General features: G+C 57.9%; 1 protein-coding gene across 3 annotated transcripts in view; it reads right to left on the bottom strand.

The window, feature by feature from the left end:
• Positions 1 to 7,994: 7,994 nt before the first annotated feature.
• The window catches only part of LOC105472072 (ATPase sarcoplasmic/endoplasmic reticulum Ca2+ transporting 3), a 37,602-nt gene continuing 18,651 nt past the window's right edge, over positions 7,995 to 26,945 (bottom strand). The window contains exons 9-22 of one of the 3 annotated variants that reach the window (XM_011725003.2): positions 25,230 to 25,318; positions 24,949 to 25,051; positions 23,627 to 23,758; positions 22,851 to 22,976; positions 21,687 to 21,905; positions 21,152 to 21,487; positions 19,016 to 19,236; positions 17,892 to 18,094; positions 16,830 to 16,915; positions 13,730 to 13,863; positions 12,991 to 13,108; positions 12,278 to 12,395; positions 11,867 to 11,939; positions 7,995 to 9,546 (exon numbers count right to left, since the gene is read on the bottom strand). In XM_011725003.2, coding sequence (XP_011723305.2) covers positions 9,486 to 9,546; positions 11,867 to 11,939; positions 12,278 to 12,395; positions 12,991 to 13,108; positions 13,730 to 13,863; positions 16,830 to 16,915; positions 17,892 to 18,094; positions 19,016 to 19,236; positions 21,152 to 21,487; positions 21,687 to 21,905; positions 22,851 to 22,976; positions 23,627 to 23,758; positions 24,949 to 25,051; positions 25,230 to 25,318 — 2,019 coding nt within the window. In that variant the 3' untranslated portion in view covers positions 7,995 to 9,485. Of the gene's footprint in view, positions 9,547 to 11,839; positions 11,940 to 12,277; positions 12,396 to 12,990; positions 13,109 to 13,729; positions 13,864 to 16,829; positions 16,916 to 17,891; positions 18,095 to 19,015; positions 19,237 to 21,151; positions 21,488 to 21,686; positions 21,906 to 22,850; positions 22,977 to 23,626; positions 23,759 to 24,948; positions 25,052 to 25,229; positions 25,319 to 26,945 lie in introns of all 3 variants that reach the window. The other 2 variants (XM_011724997.2, XM_011725014.2) reach the window with 2 other exon arrangements.

Here is a 26,945-nt window from a genome sequence, read left to right on the forward strand (position 1 = left end):
TCCCAAAGATAGACGGGGCGGGGCTGGTGGGGCCACCCAGGCCCAGCCCCACTGCCCCTCCTGGCTCTGCGTGGGCCCTGTTGGGCCTCCGGAAACAGGAGTTATTGGCAGGAAACCACAGGCCACCCGTCACAGGGGCAAAGATAAAGCTCTCAGCCGACTCCTCAAGTTATCTTCCCCCCAAAACCTGGCAAGATGGAGCTCTGGCCAGGGCCTGGGGGAAGCTGGAGTGTCCTCAGGTTCAGAGCCTCCCCCCAATTCCCCTCCACTGCCAAAATCAGACATCCATCCCCAGACCCCATCTCCATCCACCACCCTCCACCCTCCCCCGCCAGGGTTGGCTGCTCCGACCCCGGGGACCTGCAGCAAGCAGGGCAGAGAGGAAGGAGGCTCTGAGTTCCAGCCTGGCCTGTGCCCGGTCAACCTCAGTGCAGAGCTGGCGTCTCCATGCCCCACCTCTCCTCTCCCACCATCTGTCCTGCCAGGGCCACCATCAGAGGGAGAGAGGTAGCAGGTGCCCAGACAAGGCAAGCACCACGTCAGTCACGGGGACCCAAGACGAGCGGACAGAGCCTGACCTTGGCGATCCCTGGCTCCGCCACTTCTTGGCTGTGGGGGTGGGTGTCACCTCGCCTCTCCGAGCCTCTGCCTCCTTGTCTGTACATTGGGGTGAACTGGGGTAATGAGGACTATTCCTTCTAGGTCGAGGCTCACAGGGGATGGGTCTCAGCAACATGGGACAGAGAACTGGAGGCCACCATCGAGTGTGGGGCACAGCACCTCTGCTGTCCCTCCCTTCCCTTCCCAACCCCAGCTCGTCTCTGAACACAAGGGTTTGGGGTGGGCAGAGGGGCCCAGAGCTGGAGGCTTCCCCAGCCCCTCCCCTCGTTTTGAAGGTGAGGAGACCAAGCTCAGAGAAGAGAAATGAGTTGCCCAGGCTCACCCAGGGTGGTACTGGAGGTTCAAGCTGGAAGCAGGGGCCTCCCTGGCCAGCCCCCGCGCCCCCATCTTCCGAGCCGCCCCACCCTTAAGGCTGATAAGGCGTCTTCTTCCTGGTGAGCCATGAGCTGGAAGTGGTCCGGGCAGGGAGCCAGGCCTGGGGCTGGGCATCCCGGCAGCCTGTCTGAATGGGGGTCACCCACAGAGGGCTGCCGTGGCCCCTTCCGGCACCCAGGTCAGTCTCTGCTTGTCGAGCAGATCAGCCTCATCCCTCGCGGAGTTTCTGCTGATCCAGTGGTGTCACGGGCTTCTCTAAAGAAAATCCAGAGGCCGGGCGCGGTGGCTCAAGCCTATAATCCCAGCACTTTGGGAGGCCGAGACAGGCGGATCACGAGGTCAGGAGATCAAGACCATCCTGGCTAACCCGGTGAAACCCCGTCTCTACTAAAAAATACAAAAAACTAGCCGGGCGAGGTGGCGGGTGCCTGTAGTCCCAGCTACTCGAGAGGCTGAGGCAGGAGAATGGCGTGAACCCGGGAGGTGGAGCTTTCAGTGAGCTGAGATCCGGCCACTGCACTCCAGCCTGGGCGACAGAGTCAGACTCCGTCTCAAAATAAATAAATAAATAAATAATTAAAAAAAAAAAAAAAAAGAAAATCCAGAGATGTTGGGAGCCAGAGCTGTGGTGGCCACGGCTCTCCTTGGCCTGATCCTGACCCCAGACAGTTTCTTTCCCGGCTGCCCCTGTGGCCATTGGAATGGGAGGCACCAGGACACAGCTGCTTGTGCTGGGGAGCGGGGTGGATGCTGAGACTGTGTGGGCCATTCTGGGTCCCTTTTCAGCCACCTTCTCCCTGACATGCACACCACATTCTGGAGAGTGGCAGGGGTAGGAGGGAAAGGTGGGAGGAAGGGAGGGAGGGAGGGAGGGAGGGAGTGAAGGGAAGAGAGGGAGGGAAGGAGTGAAGGGAAGAGAGGGAGGAAGGAAGAGAGGGAGGGAGAAGGAAGGGAAGTGAGGGAAGGAGGGAAGGGAGGAAGGGAGGGAGGGAGGAAGGAATGAAGGAAGGAAGGAAGGGAGGGAGGGAGGCAGAGAGGGAGGGAAAGAAGGAGAAGGAAGGGAAGGGAAGGGAGGGAGGGAGTGAAGAGAAGAGAGGGAGGGAGGAAGGAAAGGAGGGAGGGAGAAGGAAGGGAAGAGAGGGAGGGAGGGAAGGGAAGAGAGGGAGGGAGGGAAGGGAAGAGAGGGAGGGAGAGGAGGGAGGGAGGAAGGAAGGGAGGGAGGAAGGAAGGAAGGAAGGAAGGGAGGAAGGAAGGGAGGAAGGGAGGGAAGGAGCAAAGGAAAGAAGGAAGGGAGGAAAGAAGGGAGGGAGGGAAGGAGGAGAAAGGAAGGGACGGGAAGGAAGGGAAGGATGAAAGGAAGGAGGGAGGGAAGGAAGAAAGGAAGGAAGGAAGGAGGGAGGGAGGGAAGAAAGGAGGGAGGAAGGAAGGAAGAAAGGAAGGAGGGAGGGAAGGAGGGAGGAAAGAAGGAGGGAAGGAAGGAAAAAAGGAGGAAGGGAGGAAGGGAGGAAGGAAGAAGGAGGGAGGGAGGGGAGAGGGAGAGAGGGAGGGAGGGAAGGAAGGAAGGTCAGGAAGTTCTTCAATCTACGTCTGTTCCTCTCACACCACCACCATGTCTTCCTCCTCCTCCTCCGCCTCCTCCTTCTCCAAGGAGCCACACTTGCTGACAGAGAGACTGACGGATGGGCCGACAGACTTGCTCGGACAGACGGACGGGCCGACAGACTTGCTCGGACAGACGGATGGGCCGACAGACTTGCTCGGACAGATTGATGGACTGACAGACTTGCTCGGACAGATTGATGGACTGACAGACTTGCTCGGACAGATTGATGGACTGACAGACTTGCTTGGAGCACACACACGTGCTTCCGTGACAGCCTGGGCCCTGGCCCTGGCCCTGAGAAAGCGGACTGGCCTGGAGCACCATCTCATTTGGGGATCTTATCATATCCAAAGTGCACCCCAGGGACCTACATTTATTTTCCTGCTGCTGATAACTCCACAGGAGCAAGACAGCCAGCTGCCAGGGTCAACGTCTCTTTCCCTGGCTCTAAAATGCATCTTTCTGATCCAAGGCCTGTGATTTCTCACCCTCGGGCCCTGCCCCAGCGACCTCAGGGACAGACACCTGCCTTTGTTCTGGGCATTTGGGGCTGAGGTGGGCAGGGCAGAGGCCAGAGCTCCACACTCTGGAGTCCAGCAGGGTTCTCCTCACAACAGCCCCATGAGGCAGGTCCTGGAGCCCGCATTTCACAGATCAGGAGACTGAGGCTGCGGGGGTTGAGTCCCTGGCCCATGGTCACACAGTAAGTAGTTCCCTTGTCTGCTGGTGGCTGGGAAAGAGGCTCCCCAAAGCCTGAGGGCTTGGCCCCGGGCCCACTCCAAGCCTCCAGCACTTGAGAGCCGCCAGTCCTGCCTTATAAGCCCAAAGACCGGGTGGCCGGCTCGGGTATTGGGCCGGGCCTTGTAGGGAGACAGCCGTGCTGCCAAGCACTCGGCCCCAGGACAGCCTCCCCGTCCTGGCTAAATTTAGCGGCTCTGTGCAATGTGGAGGCTGGAGGCTGGCTGGAGCCCTCAAGGGAGCAGACACGGGTTCCAACAGGTCTCCTTAGTCACTCAGGGGCCTGAGGATGCCAGGACCATACCCCAGTCCAACCCTGACACCATCTGGGCCAGAGATTCCTCTGATGCCACACAGCCCCCTAGACCCTGACTGGAGAAGAGCCCTGGGCCAGCCTGGCAGAGGCTGTCAAGGGGAGGTTGGGGGAGGACCGACAGCTATGGGGAGGCCTGGGGAGTACAGCGCGGGCCCCCAGGTTTGGTATCTCCCATTGCCTGGACCTGGACTGCTTCTCAGGCCTCTTCTATCCCCCAACTCTGGGTGTGACCTGGCTGAAGCCCCCCCTCCCGTGTGTTTAAAGCGTCCCACCCTCCTGGTCCTCCGCCATCCCTCTGGGCCATTTCCCTTCATCCTTGGCCTCTCTCTGCCCTGGATTAAGAGAACTCCTGGGAGGCCAGGGCTGGTGGCTCATGTCTGTAATCTTGGCACTTTGGGAGGCTGAGGCAGGAGGATTGCTTGAGCTCAGGAGTTCGAGACCAGCCTGGGCAACATAGTGAAATCCCGTCTCTATAAAATATACAGAAAAAAAAAATTAGCCGGGCATGGTGGTGCATGCGTATAGCCACCAGCTGCTTGGGAGGCTGAGGCGAGCAGACCACCTGAGGTCAGGAGTTCAAGACTGGCCTGGCCAACATGATGAAACCCCATCTCTACTACAAAGACAAAAATTAGCTAGGAGTGTTGGCAGGAGCCTGTAATCCTAGCTACTCGGGAGGCTGAGGCAGGAGAATTGCTTGAACCTGGGACAGGGAGATTGCAGTGAGCTGAGATTGAGCCACTGCACTCCAGCCTGGGGGATAAAGTAAAACTCAGTCTCAAGAAACAAAACAAAACAAAACAAAACAGAAAAAAAATAAGCTGGGCATGGTGGTGTATGTCCATAGTCCCCGCTACTTGAGAGGCTGAGGTGGGAGGATCTCCTGAGCCTGGGAGGTGGAGGCTGCAGCAAGCCGTGATCATGCTACTGTACTCCAGCTGGGTGACACAGCGAGAGCCTGTCTCAAAATAAATAAATTAAATAAAAATAAAGAGGACTCCTGTGGGCTGGGCTAGCATGTGGCCAGCATGGTGGCCACATCTACCTCCTCTCTGGCACTTATCTCTTTTTTTTCCTTTTCTTTTCTTTTTTTTCTTTTGAGATGGAGTCTCACTCTGTCACCCAGGCTGGAGTGTGGTGGCACGATCTCAGCTTACTGCAACCTCCGCCTCCTGGGTTCAAGTGATTCTCCTGCCTCAGCCTCCCGAGTCGCAGACATCCATCACCACACCTGGCTAATGTTTGTATTTTTAGTAGAGACCGGGTTTCACCACTTTGGCCAGGCTGGTCTCGAACTCCTGACCTCGCGATCTGCCCACCTCGGCCTCCCAAAGTGCTGGGATTACAGGCGTGAGCCACAATGCCCGGCCTTTTTTTTTTTTTTCCTTCAAATCCAACTGTCTTGGGGTGTAGTTCACATGCAATAAAATGTCCCCCATGTTAGGCACACGGTTTGATGAGTTTTGACAAGTGCACCAGCCCCCTCCAAATCCATCAGCCTAGAACGCCCCTGCCTCCCGTTTGTGATCCATCTTTCCCCAGCACCCCCAGGCCCAGGCAGTCACTGACCCGCTTTGTCACTGCAGATTTGTGCAGCCTCGTCCAGAGCGTTAGGCAGGTGGAATCGGGCAGGAGGAGCTCCTTTGTGTCTGGCCGCCTTTGCTCAGCCCAGTGGTTTAGGCTTCACGTGGCGGTTGCGTGCATGGATGGTTGGTTCCTCTCGGTTGCCTGGACATACTGCAGCTTGCTTATCCTTCATCAGTTCATGGACATCTGGGGCCTATGCTGGGTAAAGCCACTGTGGATGCTCGGGGGCCTTTGTGCGCATGTCCAGCTTCCCTTCTCCTCCCTGCTCTGATTTTGTGCCTCCATTTCTCCTAACGCAGCCCCACCGGGGCCTCTCCCACCGCTGTGAGGACTGGAGCGTGGAGTCTGGGGAGCACAGAGTCCTGGTCTCTGGAGGGGCAGGGTCCCCAGGAGGATTTTGGTAGTTGCCAGTTAGAAGCGTGCCAGGGCTTGCCCCGGAATTCCCTCCTGGGTGAGCAGCTGTGAGGTAAGGAGACCTCTGTTTACCTTGGCCGCCCCATCCTGGCCTGTGGGCTCCATGCTGTGGGCTGGACAGAGTTGGACTCAGGCCGGCCTGGGTAGGGGTGGAGGCAGCGTGGCTGGGAAGCCTGGAGCCGACCGCCTCGTCCGCAGGACCCCCAGCCCATCTGAGCCTCACACCCTGCCTGGCCACCATGATGCAAGCTAGATGCTCAGATCACCAGAGGGCCTTGGGGACAGCATGACCTGCCCATTCTGGGCCTCGGGCTCCTCATCCGTAAATGGAGCCCTAGCCCTTGCCTGGCCCATCTCCCGGGGCTGGCTGAACACACCAGGAGATGAAGTGTATGAGAAGGTTCTGTGGTATGAGCGGTCTTACCGGTGGACCATGTGGAGGGAGGTGCTTTCTGCCTACCCTGGTTCCTGCTGTGAGCTAGGCGCCAACCCCAGGCCGCCTGCTAAGGAACCTGGGAGCTCCTGGGTTGGGGTGGGAGGGCTGCGCCACCATCACGCTGGCATCATGGACGTGCGATCCAAGCACCTGCACCCAGCCCCGTGCTCAAAAAGGCTCTGTGCTGGGGCCATTTCCCCTCATTCCCGGCCTCCTCCCTCTGCCCTGGATTAAGAGAATGCCTGGGGGCTGGCCCTGCCTCTCAAACACTGAGCACTTCTCCCCCGGTCCTGAGGGTTCTGAAACCACTACACCCACATGCCAGCCATGTGCCAACCCACTTCTACTGTGGCTGCTACTTCTGTTTTTCCTTTTTAAGGCAAACTGTACTGCAGTGTAATTCACAAACAATAAAATGCACCCATTTTAAGCACACGGTTTGGTGAATTTTAATGTTCTTTTTTTTTCTTTCTTTCTTTTTTTTTTTAAGACAGAGTCTTGCCCTGTCGCCCAGGCTGTGGCATGATCTCGGCTCACTCCAGCCTCCACCTCCTGGGCTCAAGTGATTCTCCTGCCTCAGCCTCCCGAGTAGCTGGGACTACAGGTGCCTGCCACCATGCCCGGCTAATTTTTGTATTTCTAGTACAGGCGGAGTTTTGCCATGTTGGCCAGGCTGGTCTTGAACTCCTGACCTCAAGTCCTTCACCTGCCTCGGCCTCCCAAAGTGCTGGGATCACAGGCGTGAGCCACCGCGCCTGGCCATAATGTTGAATGTTCTGGTGTCTTTGTAATTCTTGTCATTTTGGGTCAAAGGGCTCCAGGGTTTCATTTTTGCGATGGGCCCTGCAAATTATGTAGACAATCCTGCCTCTGGCCCTGTGGGCAGGGCCTGAGTCTCCTTCCCAGGACAGCTGAGTGGAGGATTAGATACCAAGCCTTCATGATGGGTTTTGGCCGTGGCGACTCCCTTCCCAGAGCCCCGGCTTCCAGGAAGTCAGGGCCACCTGGGTGAGTCGGCTCACCCCAGGTGGACTGGCAGAGGTCCCTGGGTACTGTGAGCTGAGGGAAGCCTTGGGGAGGTGGTAGGTGTGAGGTGCATTTGAGCTGGTCTTGGAAGGGCCGGTGGGGATGGGATCCCGGGATCTGAGGAGGAGAGGGAGATTGAGCAGGAGAGCTGCAGCACCCACAGAAGAGCTGGGATTGAGGCTCCCCTGTGGGATGCAAAGGAGCCCCTGAGATTCAGGCTCCAGGCTCAGCCCTCCCCAGGCCCAGTCATGGAACTCTCCCAACCTGTTTCCTCAGGGGTGACATGCAGATCATAAAATGCATAAAAGGGGCCGGACGAGGTCGCTCATGCCTGTCACCCCGGCACCTTGGGAGGCAAAGGCGGGTGGATCACCTGAGGTCAGGAGTTTGAGACCCGCCTGGCCAACATGGTGAAACCCTGTCTCTACTAAAAATACAAAAATTATCTGGCTGTGGCGGCACGTGCCTTCCCAGCTACTCGGGAGGTGGAAGTTGCAGTGAACTGAGATTGCACCACTGCACTCCAGCCTGGGCGACAGAGCGAGACTTCGTCTCAAAGAGCTACATAATGAAATGAAACAAAACAAAATGCATAAAAGGCCTTTGAACTCGTGCACAAATTGTGAACACCGTCCCTGTGAGGAGCAAGCATCCCGAAGCTGGGAGGCTGTGCAGGCGCCGCACCTGCCGCTCGAGTGTGGCTCTCCAGAGCCTTGTCTTGGAGGCCAAGAGAACAATCCTGGTGATGTGTGAACCCCCGAACTTTGCTCAGCGTTTCCTGGACTGGGTGTGGGCAGGTGGTAGGGCCCCAGGCAGACGCCCTGTAGATGGAGATGGCAGGACCACTCCCCAGGAAAACAGACACTGAGGATCCTCTGTTCCCCCAGACACACGACCTTTATTTCTCTACCAAACAGCATGTCAGCAGGTGGGTACAGGGCCCTGCTCCTGCTAAGACCTCCCCACCTCCCCCCAGGAAAGCAGCAGAGAATCTCTGCAGGCACCAGACTCCCCGCCTCCCCCACTGTTTCTCTCACTGGCCCCCCAGAACCTGCGAGAGGAAGGAGGGGGGAGGTATGGGGGAGGGGGCTACAGAACATGGAGCCCATTGGTCTGCAAGGTAGGCTGAGGGGCTTTGGATGTGGGGGACTAGGAAACGGATGTGAGTCTTGATTTACATATAAAATCATCAGTCCGCACACTCTCTAGGAGGGGCCAAGACACAGGGACAGCCCTTGGCACAGGTTTCCGCTATCCCTCACTAATTGTTGCCAAAGTAGCAAAAGCTGAGTTAAGAGAAAAATTCTGTCCATCAAAGGCCATCTTCCTCTCATCTGACATGATGCATTCCTCCAGCAGGGGGGGAGGGAGAGCAGGTGCCCTTGGGGAATCAGCCATCTTTAGTGACATCCTTTCGGCTCATGGGTGTCGTGTGGAGGGGGTGAGGAGTGTGGCCAAGAGTCCAGGAGAGCCCACCAGGCTCAGAGGCCCCCAGCTGTGTAGACAGTGCAGCAGCCGCACCCTGGGTTGGTAGAAGGGCGCCACGGGCAGGACCCTGAGGATGCCAGGGGTCTCAGGTACCAGGGACGTGGGTGGTGAGTTGGACCTCTGCATGGCAGACGAGGCGGCAGTGACCCTGAACGTCTCCTGCTCTCAGGACGGGGAACCCTGAGTCCAGGAGGCGAGTGGGGCTGAGGCAGGTCAACTAGACTTTCCCAGCTTGTCTCCCGGGAAAAGCCATCTTCGCTCTGCCCCTCCTCCTGGCTCCTTGTGTCGGTCTCTCTGACCCTTCACCCCCCGGGCCCTGCACATATAAACAGAAGCAGCCTGAAGCTCTCAGAAGCCGACTTTGTGGAAGCAGAGCGGAGTGGAGGGGGCTGCCCGCTCTCGCTGTACACAGCTGGGCCCAGATGGCCCCTTCTGATCCCTCAGGGCTGACCGAGTCCCAGACCAGGCACGAAGGGAGGGGTCGGAGCCGGTAAGACGGACCCCCAGGAGTCCTCCGTCCGTGCAGAGGCACCAGTCACCAAGTGAAGGTCCAGCTTCCAAGCAAGGGGGAGCAAGATCCAGGCAGACTCGTGATTTGGGGGTGGGGGGACCCCGGATCTCTGGGTGTGCTGCCAGCTCTGGCTACTTGGCTGCCCCCTCCCAGCCTGCAGCTCCTGGGCCAGAGCTGCAGAGCGGGGAACTTCCCAGGAGAGTCCAAGACACAGGAATTACAGAGCTCCCAGGCCAGACGGAAGTGGGGACAGAGACCCCAGGACGGGGCCTGGGGATGGCGGTTCTGGCCTCGGGCCTGTCATCTCTTCGGCGAGAAGTGGGCGAGTGTGGTGGCAGGGGTGGGGGCGGAGGCGAACGCATGGACACCGTCAGTCTGAAGCACACACCGGAGACTCCACTCCGTTCCCTGCGCTCACTTCTGGCTCTTTTCTGGAAGAAAAACCCGAGAGCGTGTTAAGATGTATGCATAAGGGCACACATCCAGGCAGGTTCCTTCCAGCCCCTTCCATCCTCCACTTCGCCCAGGACAGCCCCAGGCTCCCATGGCCTCCCTTACTCCAGACCTCAGTCTACCCCCGCCCCAGCAGACCCCCACGCTGCAGCCAGGATCCTGCTCTACAGGACACATCCCTGCAACGTCCCCTACACCTCCTTCTCTCCGCTGTTCCATCAACGCCCCCAAACCCTCCAGTACATACTCTCCGGGTTTTCATTTTGGGGAGTCACTACCCACCATTGTAAGGTTCAGACACCAGGCTCATCCTTGCTTCTCTTACCCATCACACACACCCAGGCCCGATTTCGCCCAAATTGCGAGAGCTCATCTCTCCCGCTGCCTTCCCCCACCAGGACTCAAGGCCTGCCGCTCTGCCCCCAGCCCCAGTCTTACCTTCCCATCATCCTTCTGCCCCTAGCATCAAGCAAAAGCCCAAATCCAGTCCCAACACCTCATTTCATGGTTCCTCACTGTCCTCAGAGTAAACTCTAAGCCCGCCTGTAACCTCCCAGATCTGTCCCCCCCCCAGCCACCACAGCCCAGCCCCCAGGCCTCCCCTGACAGCTGCTCAGCCACACCTGGGCAGAGCCAGGAGGTAGGGCAAGAGGACCGCCCCCAGCCCCCAGGGCTGACCCAGGAGCCAGACTTCTCCCTAGGACACATCCCTCGTAAATGACATAAATCATGGGGAAGCCACAAGCATCGGGCTTCAGAAAAACTTCCCTAAAAGGCCACCCGGCTGGCTTGGGAGCGCAAAGGGTCCTGCTCTCACCCCCGCCCCGTCTGGCTTTAGGAGGCCCCAGGGACTGCAGCGGCGCTGGGCAGGGCTGTCTGGGCTTCCAGCGAGCACATTCCTTGGGGTGCCTCCACCCCACCCCTCAGATGGAGCTGCAGGTACCCAGCCTGTGTCTGTCCTCCAGCAGCCAGGCACCACCTTTCCAAGCCAAACTTCACAGGGGCCACCGCCAACATCTCAAGGAGGTGGAGGTAGAGGTGCTGCAGGGGCCAGCTCCCCGGGGCCAGTTCCCCAGGGCCAGAGCTCTGCCCGCTCCCCAGGTCTGTTCAATGCCGCTTGCCCACCTCCTGGTGTTAGTCTCAACCCCTCATTTTTGGGGAGGGTGGGGGACGGAGTCTCACTCTGTCCCCCCCAGCTGGAGTGCAGTGGCTCAATCTCAGCTCACTGCAACCTCTGCCTCCCGAGTTCAAGCGATTCTACGACCTCAGCCTCATGAGTAGCTGGGATTACAGGCACCTGCCACCACATCCAGCTAATTTTTGTATTTTTAGTAGAGACTGGGTTTCACCATGTTGACCAGGCTGGTCTTGAACTCCTGACTCAGGTGATCCTCCCACCTCAGCCTCCCAAAGTGCTGGGATGACAGGCGTGAGCCACTGCGTCCGGCCCGTTAGTCTCACCCCCTCTTGCCTGTCCTCCATGGTTGACACAGTCCCTCGTTGTCCTTACACTCCTCCCGTGCTTCCCCACTGCCCTGAGGACAGTGTCCAGGGTCTCTACCTTGGCACTCAAGGCCTCACCCCCTCTGCCCTCCACTCTGAACGTCAGCATCTGTGCTCACCCAGCCCTGTTCCACCAGGTTCAATCCTGTTCTTTCCAACCACTGCGTTAACCTCAAAACCTCGAGAAACTCCCCTTCACTCCCCCGCAGGCTTGCCTTGCTGAGTGCCCACCTGCACCCTCAACGCAGTCCCTACATGTGTCTGGCCACTCCCTGGACAGGCCAGCTCCCTTGCTCAGCCCCTAGGGAATGACAGACATAGCTCCCTTGCTCAGTCCCTAGGGAATGACAGACGTGTGATCTATTTATAATCCCTCCACCCCCTCCCCTGGGGCACATTCCTGCCAGAGGTGGCCCCCAACGACCCAGCTGCCCCAATGCAGGCCTCAGTCACTGCCCAGCCCAACCTAGGCCCCCGCACCGCAGTTCAGCCACACAGCCACTGCCTCTGCGTAAATCCCAGGAACGGGAGCTCACCCCGGCTTCCTCCCTCTCTGAGCGGCTCTGACAGCAAGATGCTGCTGTGCCCCTGGCCCTGGGAGGTTCAGAATCACCCACTCTCAGAATCCACCTGGCAGAGGCAGGTGGATGGACCCCATGTCCCAGCCCACTTCTCTCCAGCCTGACACCTGCCATCCTGTCCTCTCCACTCCGGGGTTAAGGCAGACCCAGAGCTGTGAGCTCAGAAACAACCCTCCCCTTGACCCACCCACAAGGTGACACCAAAGAGGCCAACCCGGTGTGGTCTGAGGTCCAAGAGGCGGTCATCGGCTGCCTACTCCAGGCCTGCGAGACTGTCCTGAGAATGCCTGGATAAAGACAGGCCAGGTGCAGAGGGGTCAGAGGTTGAGGCCCAGAAGAGCACGCAGTGCCCTGGCCATGCAGGGAGTGGCAGGTGAAGACACTGAGGCAGTGCGGCCCGAGAGGTGCTTCCATTGCTGGCCCAGGACCCCTGCAGTGCAAGACCCTGCAGACACCTTGGGTCCCAGTCACCAGAGTCCCTTCATGCCCTCCGCTCGGAGATCCAAGAACGCCTCCCCCGCATGTAGACACAGAGGCTCTGCGCGCCGCACCCACCGCGTCCGCTGCAGCCCAGGAGCAGAGGCGGGTGGGCAGCAGAGTGGGTGGGAGGGGGCCTCCCACTCACCGTCCACGTGGTTCCGGGACAGGTACTTGAAGGCCTCATCCAGCAGGATGACAGGCAGAGATATCTGGAGCACCACCACCCACTGGCGCCCGCTCAGTGGAGTCACCTGGAAAATGAGCTGGCGGGGAGGGGAAGGGAGGTTTGGTGAAAGGAAGGACTGGCTGTCCCATGCCCCAGCCGTCCGCCGGCCTTATCCCCCTGGGCTCTGACGGACTCTTATCCCCCTGGGCTCTGACGGACTCTTATCGCCCTGGGCTCTGACGGACTCTTATCCACCTGGGCTCTGACGGACTCTTATCGCCCTGGGCTCTGATAGACTCTTCGTGAGCACTCCTAAGAACCTCCTGGATGTACCCCCCGATCTTTGTCCACTCAGCTTCCTCTGCCTCAAGGGCCCTCCCCTGCCCTTGCCCACTGGGCCAACTCCCATCCATACTGTTGGGAGGCGGGAGAATTCTGCCCTGGGAAAGCTCGTCCTTCCTTCCACCCCAGCCTGGGCACAGTCCCTTCAGCAAGGGGTGTCCCTCTCTTCCATTCCCAAGTCTGGGAGCTCCTGAAGGTAGGGCCACATCTGGAGGTGGTGGCTGGCCAGACCCCTCACCTCCCTCTCCTCCAGGTGGTTTCCATTGCAGGGGGGCCAGAGGGGCCCAGCGACCAGCCCAGGGCCTGTGATGTCCAGGGACCAGGGCAGTGGGACAGACGGGGTGACTCACAGGCAGGGGCGGCACGAGCAGGATGAGGAAGTGCAGGGCCATGGACATGGCCACAGCCGCCAGCAGCCAGGGGTTCATCCAGGGTGGCATCCGAAGCAGCGACTGGTTCTCCGAGACGCTGCCAAGGCACAGGGCGCTCCCCTTAGGCTGGGGTGCAGGGAGGCCCTGCCATGGGCACCCACCCCTGTGGGAGGAGCCTCACCACTTCTCCAGCAGTGCATCGCCGTTGCCCGCTCAGCCCGCCAGGGCCTGTCCCAGGCTGGGACCCCTTTCTCTGTCCCTCAGACCTAATCTTGGCTTATTTCTTCAGACCCCAGTTTCAGCCCTCTTTGTCCCCGAGACCCCAATCCGGTCCCCACAGACCCTCAGAATCCCCTCTGGGCCTCTTTGACCCTTAGACCCCAATCCTGGTCCCCAAATCTTTGGATCCCAATCTTGGACCCCCCTGACCCCCAGACCCTAATCCTGGACCCTACTTGGCCCCAGACCTCAGTTCTGGACCCCTCTAACTCCCAGACCTCAGTCCTGGACTCACGTGACCCCTGGAACCCAATGCTGGACCCTTGACACTCTGATCCCAATCCTGAACTCCCCAAACATCAGATCCCAATCCTGGACCCTCTTGACTGGTACACCCCAATCCTGAACCCCTGACCCTCAGACACTGATACTGGAACCCCCAACCCTCACAACTGGCATCAGTCCAAGGCCCGAGCTCCAGGCCCTGTGCCCAGCCCACCTGTTGAGGGCATTGCACATTTCAATGGTCACAAGCACGGACAAGGCCATGGTGGTGGGGAAGCGCGACTCGAACACCTCACAGTCGACGCCGGCAAAGAGTGGGTTGTCTTCAGAGCACTTCAGGAAGTTCCTCTGGGGGCACCGTGGCAGGTAGAGAAAGCAGCAGGTCAGGCGAGGGGCTGGTGGGTGGGAGGGAAGCCTTACCCTGCCCTTGGCCCATGCCTGGGCACAACCAGCACACAAAATGCCATCATGGGGTGGGCTGGGGATCCCCGGAGGGGAGCAGGGTTGGGGCAGCGGTGGCAAGATGCACCGTGCCAGGGAGAAGCAAGGGTACAGAGTGGGAAAGGCAGAATGTTCTGGAGCAGGAGTGCAGTGGCTCAGAAGGAGAACAGCTGGCATTAGCCTGGGGAGGCTAGCGGGACCCTGGAGACCACTGAATAGGGAACTGCATGGCTAATTTTTGTATATGTAGTAGAGATGGGGTTTCATCATATTGGTCAGGCTGGTCTCGATCTCCTGACCTCAAGTGATCCACCTGCCTCGGCCTCCCGAAGTGCTGGGATTACAGGCGTGAGCCACTGTGCCTGGCCTTGTTTGTTTTTGAGACAAGGTCTCACTCCCATTGCCCAGGCTGGAGTGCAGTGGCGCGATCTCAGCTCACTGTAGCCTTGACTTCCTGGGCTCAGGTGGTTGTCCCACCACAGCCTCCCAAGTAACTGAGACTCCAGGCCTGAGCCGTCGCTGTTGGCTAAGTTTTGTATTTTTTAATAGAGATGGGGTTTCGCCATGTTGCCCAGGCTGTTCTCAAATTCCTGGGCTCAAATGATCCACCCACCTTGGCCTCCCGGAGTGCTGGGATTACAGGTGTGAGCGGCCACACATTTTTATTTGGTGCTGACCATAAAGAAGGGAAAACCTCCTGAACTTTGAACCTGAGTCTGCCCACCCAGTGACCAAGGAGGACCAAATCCTCCTGCCAATTGTGCCACTGTTTTCAGGCCTCACCCTGCCACATCTCAATGGCCTATCCATACATGTACACACAAATTAGCCAGGCATGATGGCGGGTGCCTGTAATCCCAGCTGCTCGGGAGGCTGAGGCAGGAGCATCGCTTGAACCCGGGAGGTGGACGTTGCAGTGAGCCGAGCTCGTGCCACTGCACTCCAGCCTGGGCGACAGAGCGAGATTCTGTCTCAAAAAAATAAATAAATAAAAATGTATCAATGGGTCTGTTGCTCTTGCCATAAATGCCCTGCCCAGTGATTCTGGGTTTCACCAGAAAGCACCTGCCACACACACACAGTATCCCCCAGGTCACTGGTCTCACTGTGGCCTCCGGAATTATTCATTAGAAGGTGTGCTGGGGGCCGGGCACGGTGGCTCACGCCTGTAATCCCAGCACTTTGGGAGGCCGAGACGAGCGAATCATGAGGTCAGGAGATCGAGACCATCCTGGTGAACACGGTGAAACCCCGTCTCTACTAAAAATATAAAAAATTAGCCAGGCGTGGTGGCGGGTGCCTGTAATCCCAGCTACTCAGGAGGCTGAGGCAGGGGAATCACTTGAACCCGGGAGATGGAGGTTGCAGTGAGCCAAGATCGTGCCACTGCACTCCAGCCTGGGCGACACAGTGAGACTCCATCTCAAAAAAAAAAGAAGGTGTGCCGGGCTGGAGCTTCTGCCTCACAGGCACGTGGAGAGCCCTGGAGGAGCCCATTTCTACTGGTGAGGCCATTGTTCTGCCCACTCCTTCCCTTTGCCTGCCTGTCTATTTTGTATTCACTATATCCTGCAAGACCTCCTTTAGTTTTCTTCTCTTTTCTTTTTTTTTTTTTTTGAGACTGCGTCTTGCTCTATCGCCAGGCTGGAGTGCAGTGGTACAATCTCGACTCACTGCAACCTCCGCCTCCCAGGTTCAAGCGATTCTCGTGCCTCAGCCTCCCGAGTAGCTGGGAAAACAGGCATCTGCCACCACGCCTGGGTAATTTTTGTATTTTTAGTAGAGACAGGGTTTCACCATGTTGGTCAGGCTGGTCTTGAACTCCTGACCTCAAGTGATCGGCCCACCTCGGCCTCCCATAGTGCTGGGATTACAGGCGTGAGCCACCACCCCAGGACGTGTTCTTTTTTTTTTAGAGACAGGGTCTTCCTCTGTTACCAAGGCTGAAGTGCAATGGTGCAATCACGGCTCACTTCAGCTGTGACCTCCTGGGCTCAACTGATCCTCCCACCTCAGCCTCCCAAGAAGCTACAGGCACACATCACTGTGCCTGGCTAATTTTTACTTTTTTTTTTTTGGTAGAGATGGGGTCTCACTATGTTGCCCAGGCTGGTCTCAAACTCCTGGGCTCAAGTGATCTGCCTACCTTGGCCTCCCAAAGCACTAGGATTATAGGTGTCAGCCACCGTGCCTGGCCTCCCCTCGATTTTTTTTTTTTTTCTTGAGATGGAGTCTCACTCTCTCACCCAAGCTGGAGTGCAGTGGTAAGATCTTGGCTCACTGCAACCTCCGCCTCCCGGGTTCATGTGATTCTCCTGCCTCAGCCTCCCGAGTAGCTGGGATTACAGGCGTGCACCACCACGCCCAGCTAATGTTTGTATTTTTAATAGAGACGGGGTTTCATCACGTTGGCCAGGCTGGTCTCGAACTCCTGACCTCAGGTGGTCCACCCACCCCGGCCTCCCAGAGTGCTGGGATTACAGGCGTGAGGCACTGCGCCCGGCCCTCCCCTCCATTCTTGATCTCCTCAGTTTGACCCTCTGCCTAAAGTCCTACCATTTAGGGGCTCATTCCTCTGAGGCCTCTACGTTTTAGGGGTCCTCTGATGAAGGTAAGATACATCTGGCAGTGGGGCCCTTGGTCCCCGCTAACTGACTGGGATGTGGAGGGGCCTTTTGGCTTGGGGGGCCGTGCTGGTGTCTCTGGGTTTCCAGCGGGCTCTGAGCCTGGTTCCCTAGGTGGGGATGTTTATTCGTGTATAATGAGTGGGGAAGGACACTGCAGGCCCCCCATGCGGCTCTGGACCCATCTCCCCTGGAACTCCAACAGCTCGAGCTGTAAGTTCAACAACTCCCTGGCCATCCCTTGCTCACCAGCTGGTAGAAGTTGACGTGAGGTCCCTCGGCATCATACAGGAACCACCAGGTGGCAGCAGCCACTGTGGCCAGGCCTACGTACACTGCGGGGAGGGGAGGAGACTGGCTGTAGAGAATGGCGGTGGCTTTCTGGCATCTGTTTCCCCTGCCTAATAATTCCCTGAATTCCGGCAGGGAGACACCCTTTTCCTCTCTAAGCCATGTGGTTTGCAGGCACCTCCCCTCGATGCCAGTGGTGAGCCCTGGCTGGTCAATCAGCATCTGCCATAACCTGGGCCACAGTGATTGGAGATTAGCAGGTGACCCTGTGTGGGCCGATGAGAACAGGCCTGCTGAGACTTTTTGTTTTTGAGACGGAGTCTCGCTCTGTCGCCCAGGCTGGAGTACAGTGGCGCCATCTCGGCTCACTGCAACCTCTGCCTCCTGGGTTCAAGGGATTCTCCTGCCTCAGCCTCCTGAGTAGCTGGGATTACTGGCACCTGCCATCACACCTGGCTAATTTTTGTATTTTTAGTAGAGATGGGGTTTAACCATGTTGGCCAGGCTGGTCTCGAACTCCCGAGCTCAGGTGATCTGCCTGCCTTGGCCTCCCAAAGGGCTGGGGTTACAGGTGTGAGCCACGTGTTGGCTGGGCTGGTCAAACTGACCCCAGGTGATCTGCCCACCTTGGCCTCCCAAAGTGCTGGGGTTACAAGTGTGGGCCATCATGCCCAGCCCAGGCCTGAGACTTTTATTATACTACCAGGAGAGCAGTATGATAAAAGGCTCTCTCTTCTGCTGAATTTGGGGTTGTAATGGAGTGAGCATGATGGCTGGGGCTGCAGCAGCCATTCTGCTACCATGAGGGACACGGGCCTGAGAATGAAGCTGAGGCAGTGCCAAAATATGCTAGTGATACTGAGACCCAGATCCAGCCGTGCCTGGTCTTTTCCATTACATGAGCCTGTACAGTTTCTCCTGGTACAAGCCAGGCTGAGTCACACCGCCTGCATCTTGCAAGCCTGATACAAGGCTCTTAGGAAGCTTAGGAACGCCACGGAGGGCTCAGGCCCCACTCACCTCCGATAGCCAGGTATCGGAAGAAGAGCCAGCCACTGATGAGGGCTTCTCGGGGGTTCCGGGGCAGCTTCTCCATGATGTCCAGGTCTGGCGGGTTGAAGCCCAGAGCCGTGGCAGGTAGGCCGTCTGTCACCAGGTTCACCCAGAGAAGCTGTACAGGGATCAGGGCTTCGGGCAGGCCCAGAATTGCCGTGAGGAAGATGCTGGAACAGAGTCATGGGCTCTAGCCCCCAGTAGGCCCAGCCCCCACCAGACGGAGGCTCCAGCTCTTGCTCAGACCCAAGGCTGGGAGCTCACCCACTGTCTCCAGGGCAGCCCCTCCTTCCTCCGCTAGCTCTGATGTGAAGGGTGTGTATACACAGCTCTGCCCCGGGCCTGGCCAGCCCTGCCTTCCCCAGTCCCAGGTCTGGATCCTGGACATACCTGCTCTTTACGCCTAGCAGAGGCCAGGTACACACACACACACACACACACACACACGAAGACGGCATGCCCAAGCATCAGACGTGCAAAAACCTAGCACGTGCCACACCATCCCGCAAACACAAGCAAACACCTACACGTCTGCCGTGAGGTGCGGAGATCCAGAATCCATCCATGTCCAGCAACACACATGCTCACCACTCCCCACAGGCATCCACACATGTGAATACAAGCGTGTGCACAGTCACACGCCGGCACACATACTTCTGCCTGTACTCACGCTCAAAACGCACAAGGGCACACACGCATACATATACACGTTACACGCACCTCTCAGGCACTCAGGCCACGTGCACACACACACACATCCGCACACGGACACACACATGACTGCCTAAAGGTGTGGATTTTCTCTCATCTTGCTCATCTGCAAGTGGGAAGTTGGTGGCTGGAGGGCTGAGAGGCGACTCTTCAGGCACCTCCTTGGGTGCTGGGGTGACCATGATCCAGAGGTCACCAGGGCCTCTGGAGAACGACGAGGTGTTCACTGTCCACTCCAAGGTGGGACCCTGGAAGGCCCCAGCCAGGGTAGGGCACAGGCCCCCCCATCCCTGCAGCTCGGCCGAGGAACAGGCATTTTCCCCGTCTCAGGGGCACAGAGCAGACTGAGAGGGCCGCGAGGAGGGAGTGCCCGGCCTCACCAGACGACCTCGCCAACATTGGAGGAGATGAGGTAGCGGATGAATTGCTTCATGTTGTTGTAGATGGCCCGGCCCTCCTCCACCGCAGCCACGATGGAAGCAAAGTTGTCATCGGACAGCACCATCTCTGCCGCCGACTTGGCCACGGCCGTGCCTGAGCCCATGGCGATCCCGATCTCTGCTTTCTTCAGGGCCGGTGCGTCGTTTACTCCGTCACCAGTCTGTGGACCAGGTCAGGTCGGGCTGTGCCTGAGAAACTTCCCTTCCACCTCCCCATCTCCTCTCAGCTCAGCCCACACCCAATCTTAGGGGATGTCCCAAAGGAAGCAGACAGCTGGACAGAACAAATGGTGGGTTCAAGAATGAACTTAGAAACTGGGCAGAGGATGAGGCTGAGGAGAAGGCAAGGGGTGCAGACCAGGACAAAGTTGGGGAGAATATCAAGCGTGAGGTCAGGGAAGATGATGGGGATGACGGTGAGTCAGCAATGAGGGTAGGGATGCAGTCGAGGTTGGATGTGGGGTGGAAACTGAGGTGAGGGAGAAAGCTGAGGTCAAGTCAGGAATGAAGTCAAGGAGATGGCCCAGGTAAAGAGCCAGGCAGGTGCTGCAGTCAAGTCGAAGATCGAGGCAAAAGCAGGGGCCAAGTCAAGGTCCACATGAGGAGTGATGGCAAATGACATGAAGTCTGGAGTTGCGGTCAAGGTCAAATTGAAAGCCAGGCTGGGTACGGTGGCTCACGCCTGTAATCCTAGCACTTTGGGAGGCTGAGGCAGGCGGATCACAAGGTCAAGAGGTCGAGACCACCCTGGCCAACATGATGAAACCCTGTCTCTAGCAAAAATAAAAAAATAAACTGGGCATGGTGGCTGACGCCTATAGTCCCAGCTACTCAGGAGGCTGAGGCAGGAGAATCGCTTGAACCCAGGAGGCGGAGGTTGCAGTGAGCTGAGATAGCGCCATTGCACTCCAGCTTGGGTGACAGAGCGAGACTCTGTCTCAAAAAAAAAAAAAAGCTATAATCTGATACAACAATGCAGACAGATCTCAAAAAAGCCCAAAACCAAAACAGTCCATACAGTATGATTCCATTCATTTGAAAATCTAGGGCAGATAAAACTCATAAACGGTGGAAAAAATCAAAACAGTGATCGCCGTTGTGTGACAAAGGACAGAGATGGGGAAGGAGTGTGCGGGAACTTCATGAGTTGATAGTAATGTGTCATATCTTTTTTTTTTTTGGAGATGGGGTCTCAAACTCCTGGGCTCAAGCAATCCTCCTGCCTTGGCCTCCCAAAGTGCTGGAATTACAAGCATGAGCCACCATGCCTGGCATTTTCCTATCTTGAATAAGGCTGTGAGTGACACAGGTGTGAGCATGTTCCTAAACTCATCAGACGATACAGTGAAGATCTGTGTGTTTCATCGAAGGCAAATTTTACCTCAAAAAGGAAAAACAGAACCATAAACAACATTGCTCTCTGGTTAATATGTATTCTAAAGTAGGTGAGGAGGAAGTATACCGATATCTGCAACTGACTTTGAAATACACTTAAGAAAGGATAGGCTAGGGATGGGCAAAGAATGGCTGGATGGACAGATATGTGATAAAGCAAATACAATAAAATGTTAGTTGTAGAATCTAGATGACAGATATGTAGGTGTTCAGAATAAAATTATTATTATTATTTTCAGATGGAGTCTCACTCTGTCACCCAGGCTGGAGTGCAGTGGCGCGATCTCGGCTCACTGCAACCTCTGCCTCCCGGGTTCAAGCAATTCTCCTGCCTCAGCCTCCCGAGTAGCTGTGATTACAGGCATGTGCCACCAGGCCCGACGAATTTTTGTACTTTTAGTAGAGACGGGGCTTCCTCATGTTGGTGAGGCTGGTCTCGAACTCCTGACCTCAAGTGATCTGCCCACCTCAGCCTCCAATGTGCTGAGATTACAGGCGTGAGCCACCGTGCCTGGCCCAGAATAACATTATTTAAATTTCTCTTTGTATTTGAATTTTTTGGTAATAAGATGTTAGAGAAGGTAAGAAGGAGGCAGAGGGGAGAGTTGCCCGGCTTGCTTCTTTCCACGCCCTGTGGCCCCGCTCATCACCCGCTCCTGGGGCTCCAGGCAGTGGCCTCACCATGGCGGTGATCTCGTTAAAGGACTGCAGGTTCTCCACGATGCGGGACTTGTGTGCGGGCTCCACGCGGGCGAAGCAGCGGGCGGTGCGGCAGGCATGGCGCTGCTGCTCGGGGCCGAGGTCATCAAACTCGCGGCCTGTGTAGGCCTTGCCCGCCACGTCTTCCGTGTCCCCAAAGATGCCAAGCCTGCGGCAGATGGCCACAGCAGTGCCTTTGTTATCGCCCGTGATCATGACCACGCGGATGCCCGCCTGGTGGCAGCGTGTGATGCAGGCAGCCACCTCAGGCCGCGGCGGGTCCAGCATGCCCACGCAGCCCACGAAGGTCAGGTCCGTCTGTAGGGAGGGGGCAGATTCAAGCGGTGCCTGAGACCATCCCTGACCTGCCACCAGCCCAGCTGCTGCAGGGAGAGTCGGCTCCCGCACCCGCCCCGTACTGCGGGGAGAGTCGGCTCCCGCACCCGCCCCGTTCTGTGGGGAGAGTCGGCTCCTGCACCCGCCCCGTTCTGCGGGGAGAGTCGGCTCCCGCACCCACCTCATACTGCACAAACTTGCTGCAGTCGTCCAGCTCCATGTCCTCCTTCCTCGGGGGCACGTCCCGGGTCGCCAGTGCCAGGCAGCGCAGCGTGTCTGAGCCTGAACCCCAATCCCGGATCTTTGCCAGGATCTGCTCCCTGGAGGCGGGGGTCAGGGGTGCTGTGTGGCTCCCCACGCGGACTGAGCTACAGCGCTCGATCACACTCTCAGGGGCCCCCTGCGAGGCAGGGAGAGGGAGAGGAGGCAACTCGTCAGTCAGGACCCCTCCCCTCCCTCCTGCCCAAACTCAGGAAACGGAGACTAAGATAAGGGGAAAGGCCACCCAAGGGTACACACACAAGGCAGGGACCAGAATCCATTCTTTGAAAGTTCAGAGTGAGAACCAAGTGGGTCCCCCTGTGAGACAATCTAAAGGGAATGGGGGGAGTGCTGGGGTGGGGGCAGCCACACACCTAGCGATGCCCTTCCCCCACCAGCCCACAGCCGACCCGGGCACTGCTATGTTTTGCAGGCAGGGGTGGGAACGGCATCTCCTGCAGGCTCTGCCTCCCTGGTGCTACTCGGGTTCCAATTTGTTAGGGGCCTTAGCAGCAGGGAGGCAGGCTGAACCCTGCCTGGGGACCAGAAATAGAGCCACGCACAGGGTGTGGCAGGCATAGCCCTGGGAAGGGGGCCCAGGGGTGACAGGCCCCTCAGTGGCCTCAGGTCTCACCTCCGACTTCACCCCGGGCCTAGAAACAGTCTCTAAAGCTCCTTCAATGGCTTCTCCTGCTCCTAAAAGGTCACCCGGACACTAACTTTTCCAAGTGGCCGAAGCTCTCAGTACAGAAGCCTTTTCATTTCAAAAGGGGTTTAAACCTTCCTTGCAGGGTGTAGCTAGAGCTGTATTTCCCCCTCCAGGTTTGGGAGCAGCAATGGAGACGCTGTAGACAGTGGTCTGCACGGGAGTTGATTCCTTTCCCTCCCTGGGACTCAGTTTCCGAAACACGGAGCACCAAGGGTGGCACCAACCACCCCCACACCACCAGTTAGGGGCAAAAGGGGCTCCTGAGAACTTCTAACCCAACCCTGTCATTCACACGGGGAGACTGGGGCTCACAGAGGAGCGTGGATGACCAGGTGCCCCAGGGTGCGCAGGGGCCCAGGCCAGACAGGCCCCCACCTTCACAAACATCTTGCTGCCCTGGCCGGCAGGGTGAGGGCGGGTGGGCGTGCAGTAGACAGACATGGACTTCCGGTCTCGGGAGAACTCCAGGGTGAACTCTTTCCGCATCAGCTGCTTGATGACCTGCGGGGTCCAGGCAGGTCAGGGCATGAAGGACAGAGCCAGCGACTCTCGCCTGCCTTCCCACCAGCTGCTTGTCCCCAAAAGAGACTCTTGCTTTGTGTGGGGTAACATCTGTGCTCCTCTGACCCTGCCATTCAAGGCCTCCCTTTCCCTCTCCAGCCCCAGAAATGGCAATACGCTGCCATTTCCTGACCATGCTGTGTGCAGACTAACTCCAAACCCTTGTCCGCACTCAGCCTTCTCCCCGCTTTTCTCCAAGTCTGTCTTCACTGTCAGCCGGGAGCGGTGGCTCACGCCTGTAATCCCAATCCCAGCACACTGCAAGGCCGAGGTGGGCGGATCACCTGAGGTCGGGAGTTTGAGACTAGCCCGGACAACATGGTGAAATCCTGTCTACTAAAAAATGCAAAAATTAGCCGGGTGCAGTGGCACACGCCGGGAGATTGAGGCACAAGAATCACTTGAACCCGGGAGGCGGAGGTTGCAGTGAGCCAGGACTGCACCACTGTACTCCAGCCTGGGCGACAGAACAAGACTCTGTCTCAAGAAAAAAAGAAAGAAAAAAGACTTCACTGTCCTCTCTGCCTTCTCCAGATGTCCCAGAAACCCCAGCCATGCAGCTGGAGGCCTGAGCCCCCAGCCCTGCTCACCGCGTTACAGGCGCCAGCTCGCTCCACCCGGGACAGGGCCTGCAGGTCGGTGTCAAACACGTTCATCTTCTCCACCAGGCACGTCAGAGCTGTCTCCGTGGCTTCTCCCACCTTCTCGTACACACCCTTGGCCTGGCGAGGACCCAGAGCATAGGGAGTGAGGAGCAGGCAGCCTCCAGCCTGTGCCCCCAGCCTCACTCACTCCTTGCCCCGAAGCTGCCTTTGCTGAAGTTCTGTGTAATCTCCTTTACACAGGTCTGTGAGCCCTTCCGAGGCTGGCTGCCCTGCGGTTGGGGTGGTGTCTGACACTGACATTCAGCCCCCCACCCTGGCATTGATCGCCACACACCTTCCCTGCCCTCCGCCTGCATCTCCGTCCACTTCCTGTCAGCCTCCTTCACCGGTTTCTGCTGTCTGGGCCTGCTCCCGCCCTCCCACCTGCCCTCCCTGGGGCCCTTTGCTGAGCCCCAAGCCCACATGTCCAGCTGCCTGCTGAACCTTGTTCCCTGGGGACCCCTCAGGCCACCCCTCCCGCTCTCTGTATTTGCCACTCCAGTGGCAGCCCCAGTCAACAGAGCCACCAGGAGCCACCCCGGCCTCCTCCCTCTCTCTTCCACCTAACCAGTCACCAAGTCCCAGGATTTTCAGCTCCTAAATCTCTCTGACCCGTGCCTTCTCCCCTCTCCCGGAGGCTTCAGCCAGGGCTCCGCCCGCATCTCTCTAGGCTGAATGACCACACAGGCCTCCCTGACTTCAGTCCTCTCCTGTCTGTCTGTCCTCCACACGGAAGCCTCGGTGATCTTCTGTAAATGCACACATCTGACCATGTCACTGTCCTGCTCAGAACTCTTCGGTGGTGCTCTACTGCCCTCAGCTTGGCCTCGGACTGGGTCTGGCCAAGGACCTTCCCTTGGGCAGATGCCTGCTGCATGCCCGTTCCATTGCCCCAGCCACGTGAACGGCAGTCAACGCCTAAGTCGCAGGAGGCTTTAACTGAATGTGGGCCTTTTGTGGGCTGCGCCTTCTGCTTCAAACGTTTTCTTAGTCCTGTTCCCCAAATCTTTTTCCTCCACAGGTTTCCCCAGCCCTTCAGCCCCTTCCATGGTAGTCCCCCACGGCCCAAGAGCTCTGGGGGAGGGTTCTGAAGCCTGTCTGAGGAAAGGGAGGGGAGGCAGAGAGTGGTGGGCAGGGGTAACCGTGCTCCCTGGGTGTGGCACTTCCAGGGTGCAAGGGCTGCCAACCCTGGGAGCTCTGAAGCTGGGAAAAGGGTCTGTCCTGGTGGCCGGCATACTAGGGAGGTCATGAAAGGGGGTGGGGCCCACCTCATTGTAATCCAGCGCCGAGTCATTGCACAGGGCGCAGATGGTCGCCAGCTCCACCAGCCCATCGAACTGGCCACAGCGCACAGGCAGATTCCCCTGCCGCCTGTGGAGCCGGGGCGGTCACCACGAGGACCTCGGCCCCGCCCCCGGGAGGGGCTCCGCCCCTGGCCCCGCCCCCGGGAGGGGCTCCGTCTTCTGGCCCCGCCCCCAGGGGCCCCCCACCGACACCTCGGCCCCGCCCCCAGGCCGCCCGCCCGCCAATCCCCTGGCCCCGCACTCACACTTCGCCCTCGGGGGTATACGTGGTACCCGAGATGGTGAACTCGTGCAAAAGGCAGGAGCCCGCATCGGCCTCGGCTACCACGAACATCTGGAGAGCGCAGGGGCGTGCTTAGGCGGGCGGGGTCGCCTCCCTCCTCCCTGGGCAGCCAGATTGAATAAAGCCCGACCCCAGGGTGGGGTCCTGCAGGCCCCCTGCCCCACCAAGAGCCAAACCGGCCTGGCCGTCCGTCCCCACCAGGAGGGAAATAGAACGCAGGGTCCAGGCTGAGGCAGGGACTGTCTGCTTTGCCAGGTGTGTCCCGCTCCGGTTTGTCCAAATGTCCTGGACTTCTGAGGGATTTACGGCAGATTCTTCAATGCTCTGGGGGCAGCTGCCAGCTTGAGAGAGCCCTGAGCTAGGCAGAAAGCCTGAGTCCTTACCCATCTCACTGTGTGACCCCTGGCCAAGTAGCTGAGCCTCAGTGTCTCCACTAGTAACATGGGAACCGCCCCCTCCTTTGCCTTCAAGGAAATGAGTTCCTGGCCTTCAAGGGAGATGTCCCCAGAGAGTGAGTCCCTGCCCCAGGGCCTGATGGGTCACCCAGTCCCCACCTGTGCACCTCAGGGACAGGGTGGCTTACCTGGCCCAGGATGCCTATTTCTTTGTCTGTTCAGCCAGCTCTGCTGGGGAGACAGTTCTCGCTTCCTGGACATGGCCTTGCTGCACATTCTCAAGCAAATGGCCAGCCCAGCGCCCAGTAGATACATAATAAGTGTCCTTTCCTTCCCACTCTCCTCCCTACTCCTGGGGATAGTCACCCAAGCAAGCACAGCCCAGCATCCAGCACGTAAGGCCTCTACAACTTCCCCACACTGCACTTTTAAAATGTTTGTTATTAGCTGGGCATGGTGGCTCACGCCTGTAATCCCAGCACTTTGGGAGACCGAGGCGGGTGGATCATGAGGCAGGTGGATCACGAGGTCAAGCTTGATTGAGACCATCCTGGCCAACATGGTGAAACCCCGTCTGTACTAAAAATACAAAAATTAGCCAGGCATGGTGATGCGTGCCTGTAATCCCAGCTACTTGGGAGGCTGAGGCAGGAGAATTGCTTGAACCCAGAAGGCAGAGGTTGCAGTGAGCCAAGATCGTGCCATTGCACTCCAGCCTGGGCGACAGAGTGAGACTCCATCTCAAAAAAAAAAAAAAAAAAAAAAAAATCTTTATTAGGGCACAGGGCTGTAATCCCTGCACTTTCGGAGGCCGAGGCAGGTGGATCACTTGAGGTCACGAGTTACAGACCAGCCTGGCCAACATGGTGAAACCCCATCTCTACTAAAATACAAAAATTAGCTGGGCGTGGTGGCACATGCCTGTAGTCCCAGCTACTTGGGAGGCTGAGGCAGGAGAATCACTTGAACCCGGGAGGCAGAGGTTGCAGTGAGTTCAGATCATGCCACTGCACTCCAGCCTAGACAACAGAGTGAGAGTCTGCCTCAAAAAAAAAAAAAAAAAAAAAAAAAAAAAAAAAAAATCTCATTCTTAGTCAAGAAACACTCTGTTTAAATAAAATCCTACGAGGGCTTTTAGCAGGACAGTAAAGGTTGCTAGCACCCCTCCCCAAAAGCAGCCTTTGATGGGCTCCTAGAAGGCCTTAGGGTCTCAGAATACAGAGCCTGGGTTACCAAGCCCAGTGGGCAGATATGGAAACAGTGGTGACAGACAGGCACTGGGG

The sequence above is a fragment of the Macaca nemestrina genome, chromosome 17 (genome assembly GCF_043159975.1).
Source record: "Macaca nemestrina isolate mMacNem1 chromosome 17, mMacNem.hap1, whole genome shotgun sequence".
Classification (NCBI taxonomy): domain Eukaryota; kingdom Metazoa; phylum Chordata; class Mammalia; order Primates; family Cercopithecidae; genus Macaca; species Macaca nemestrina.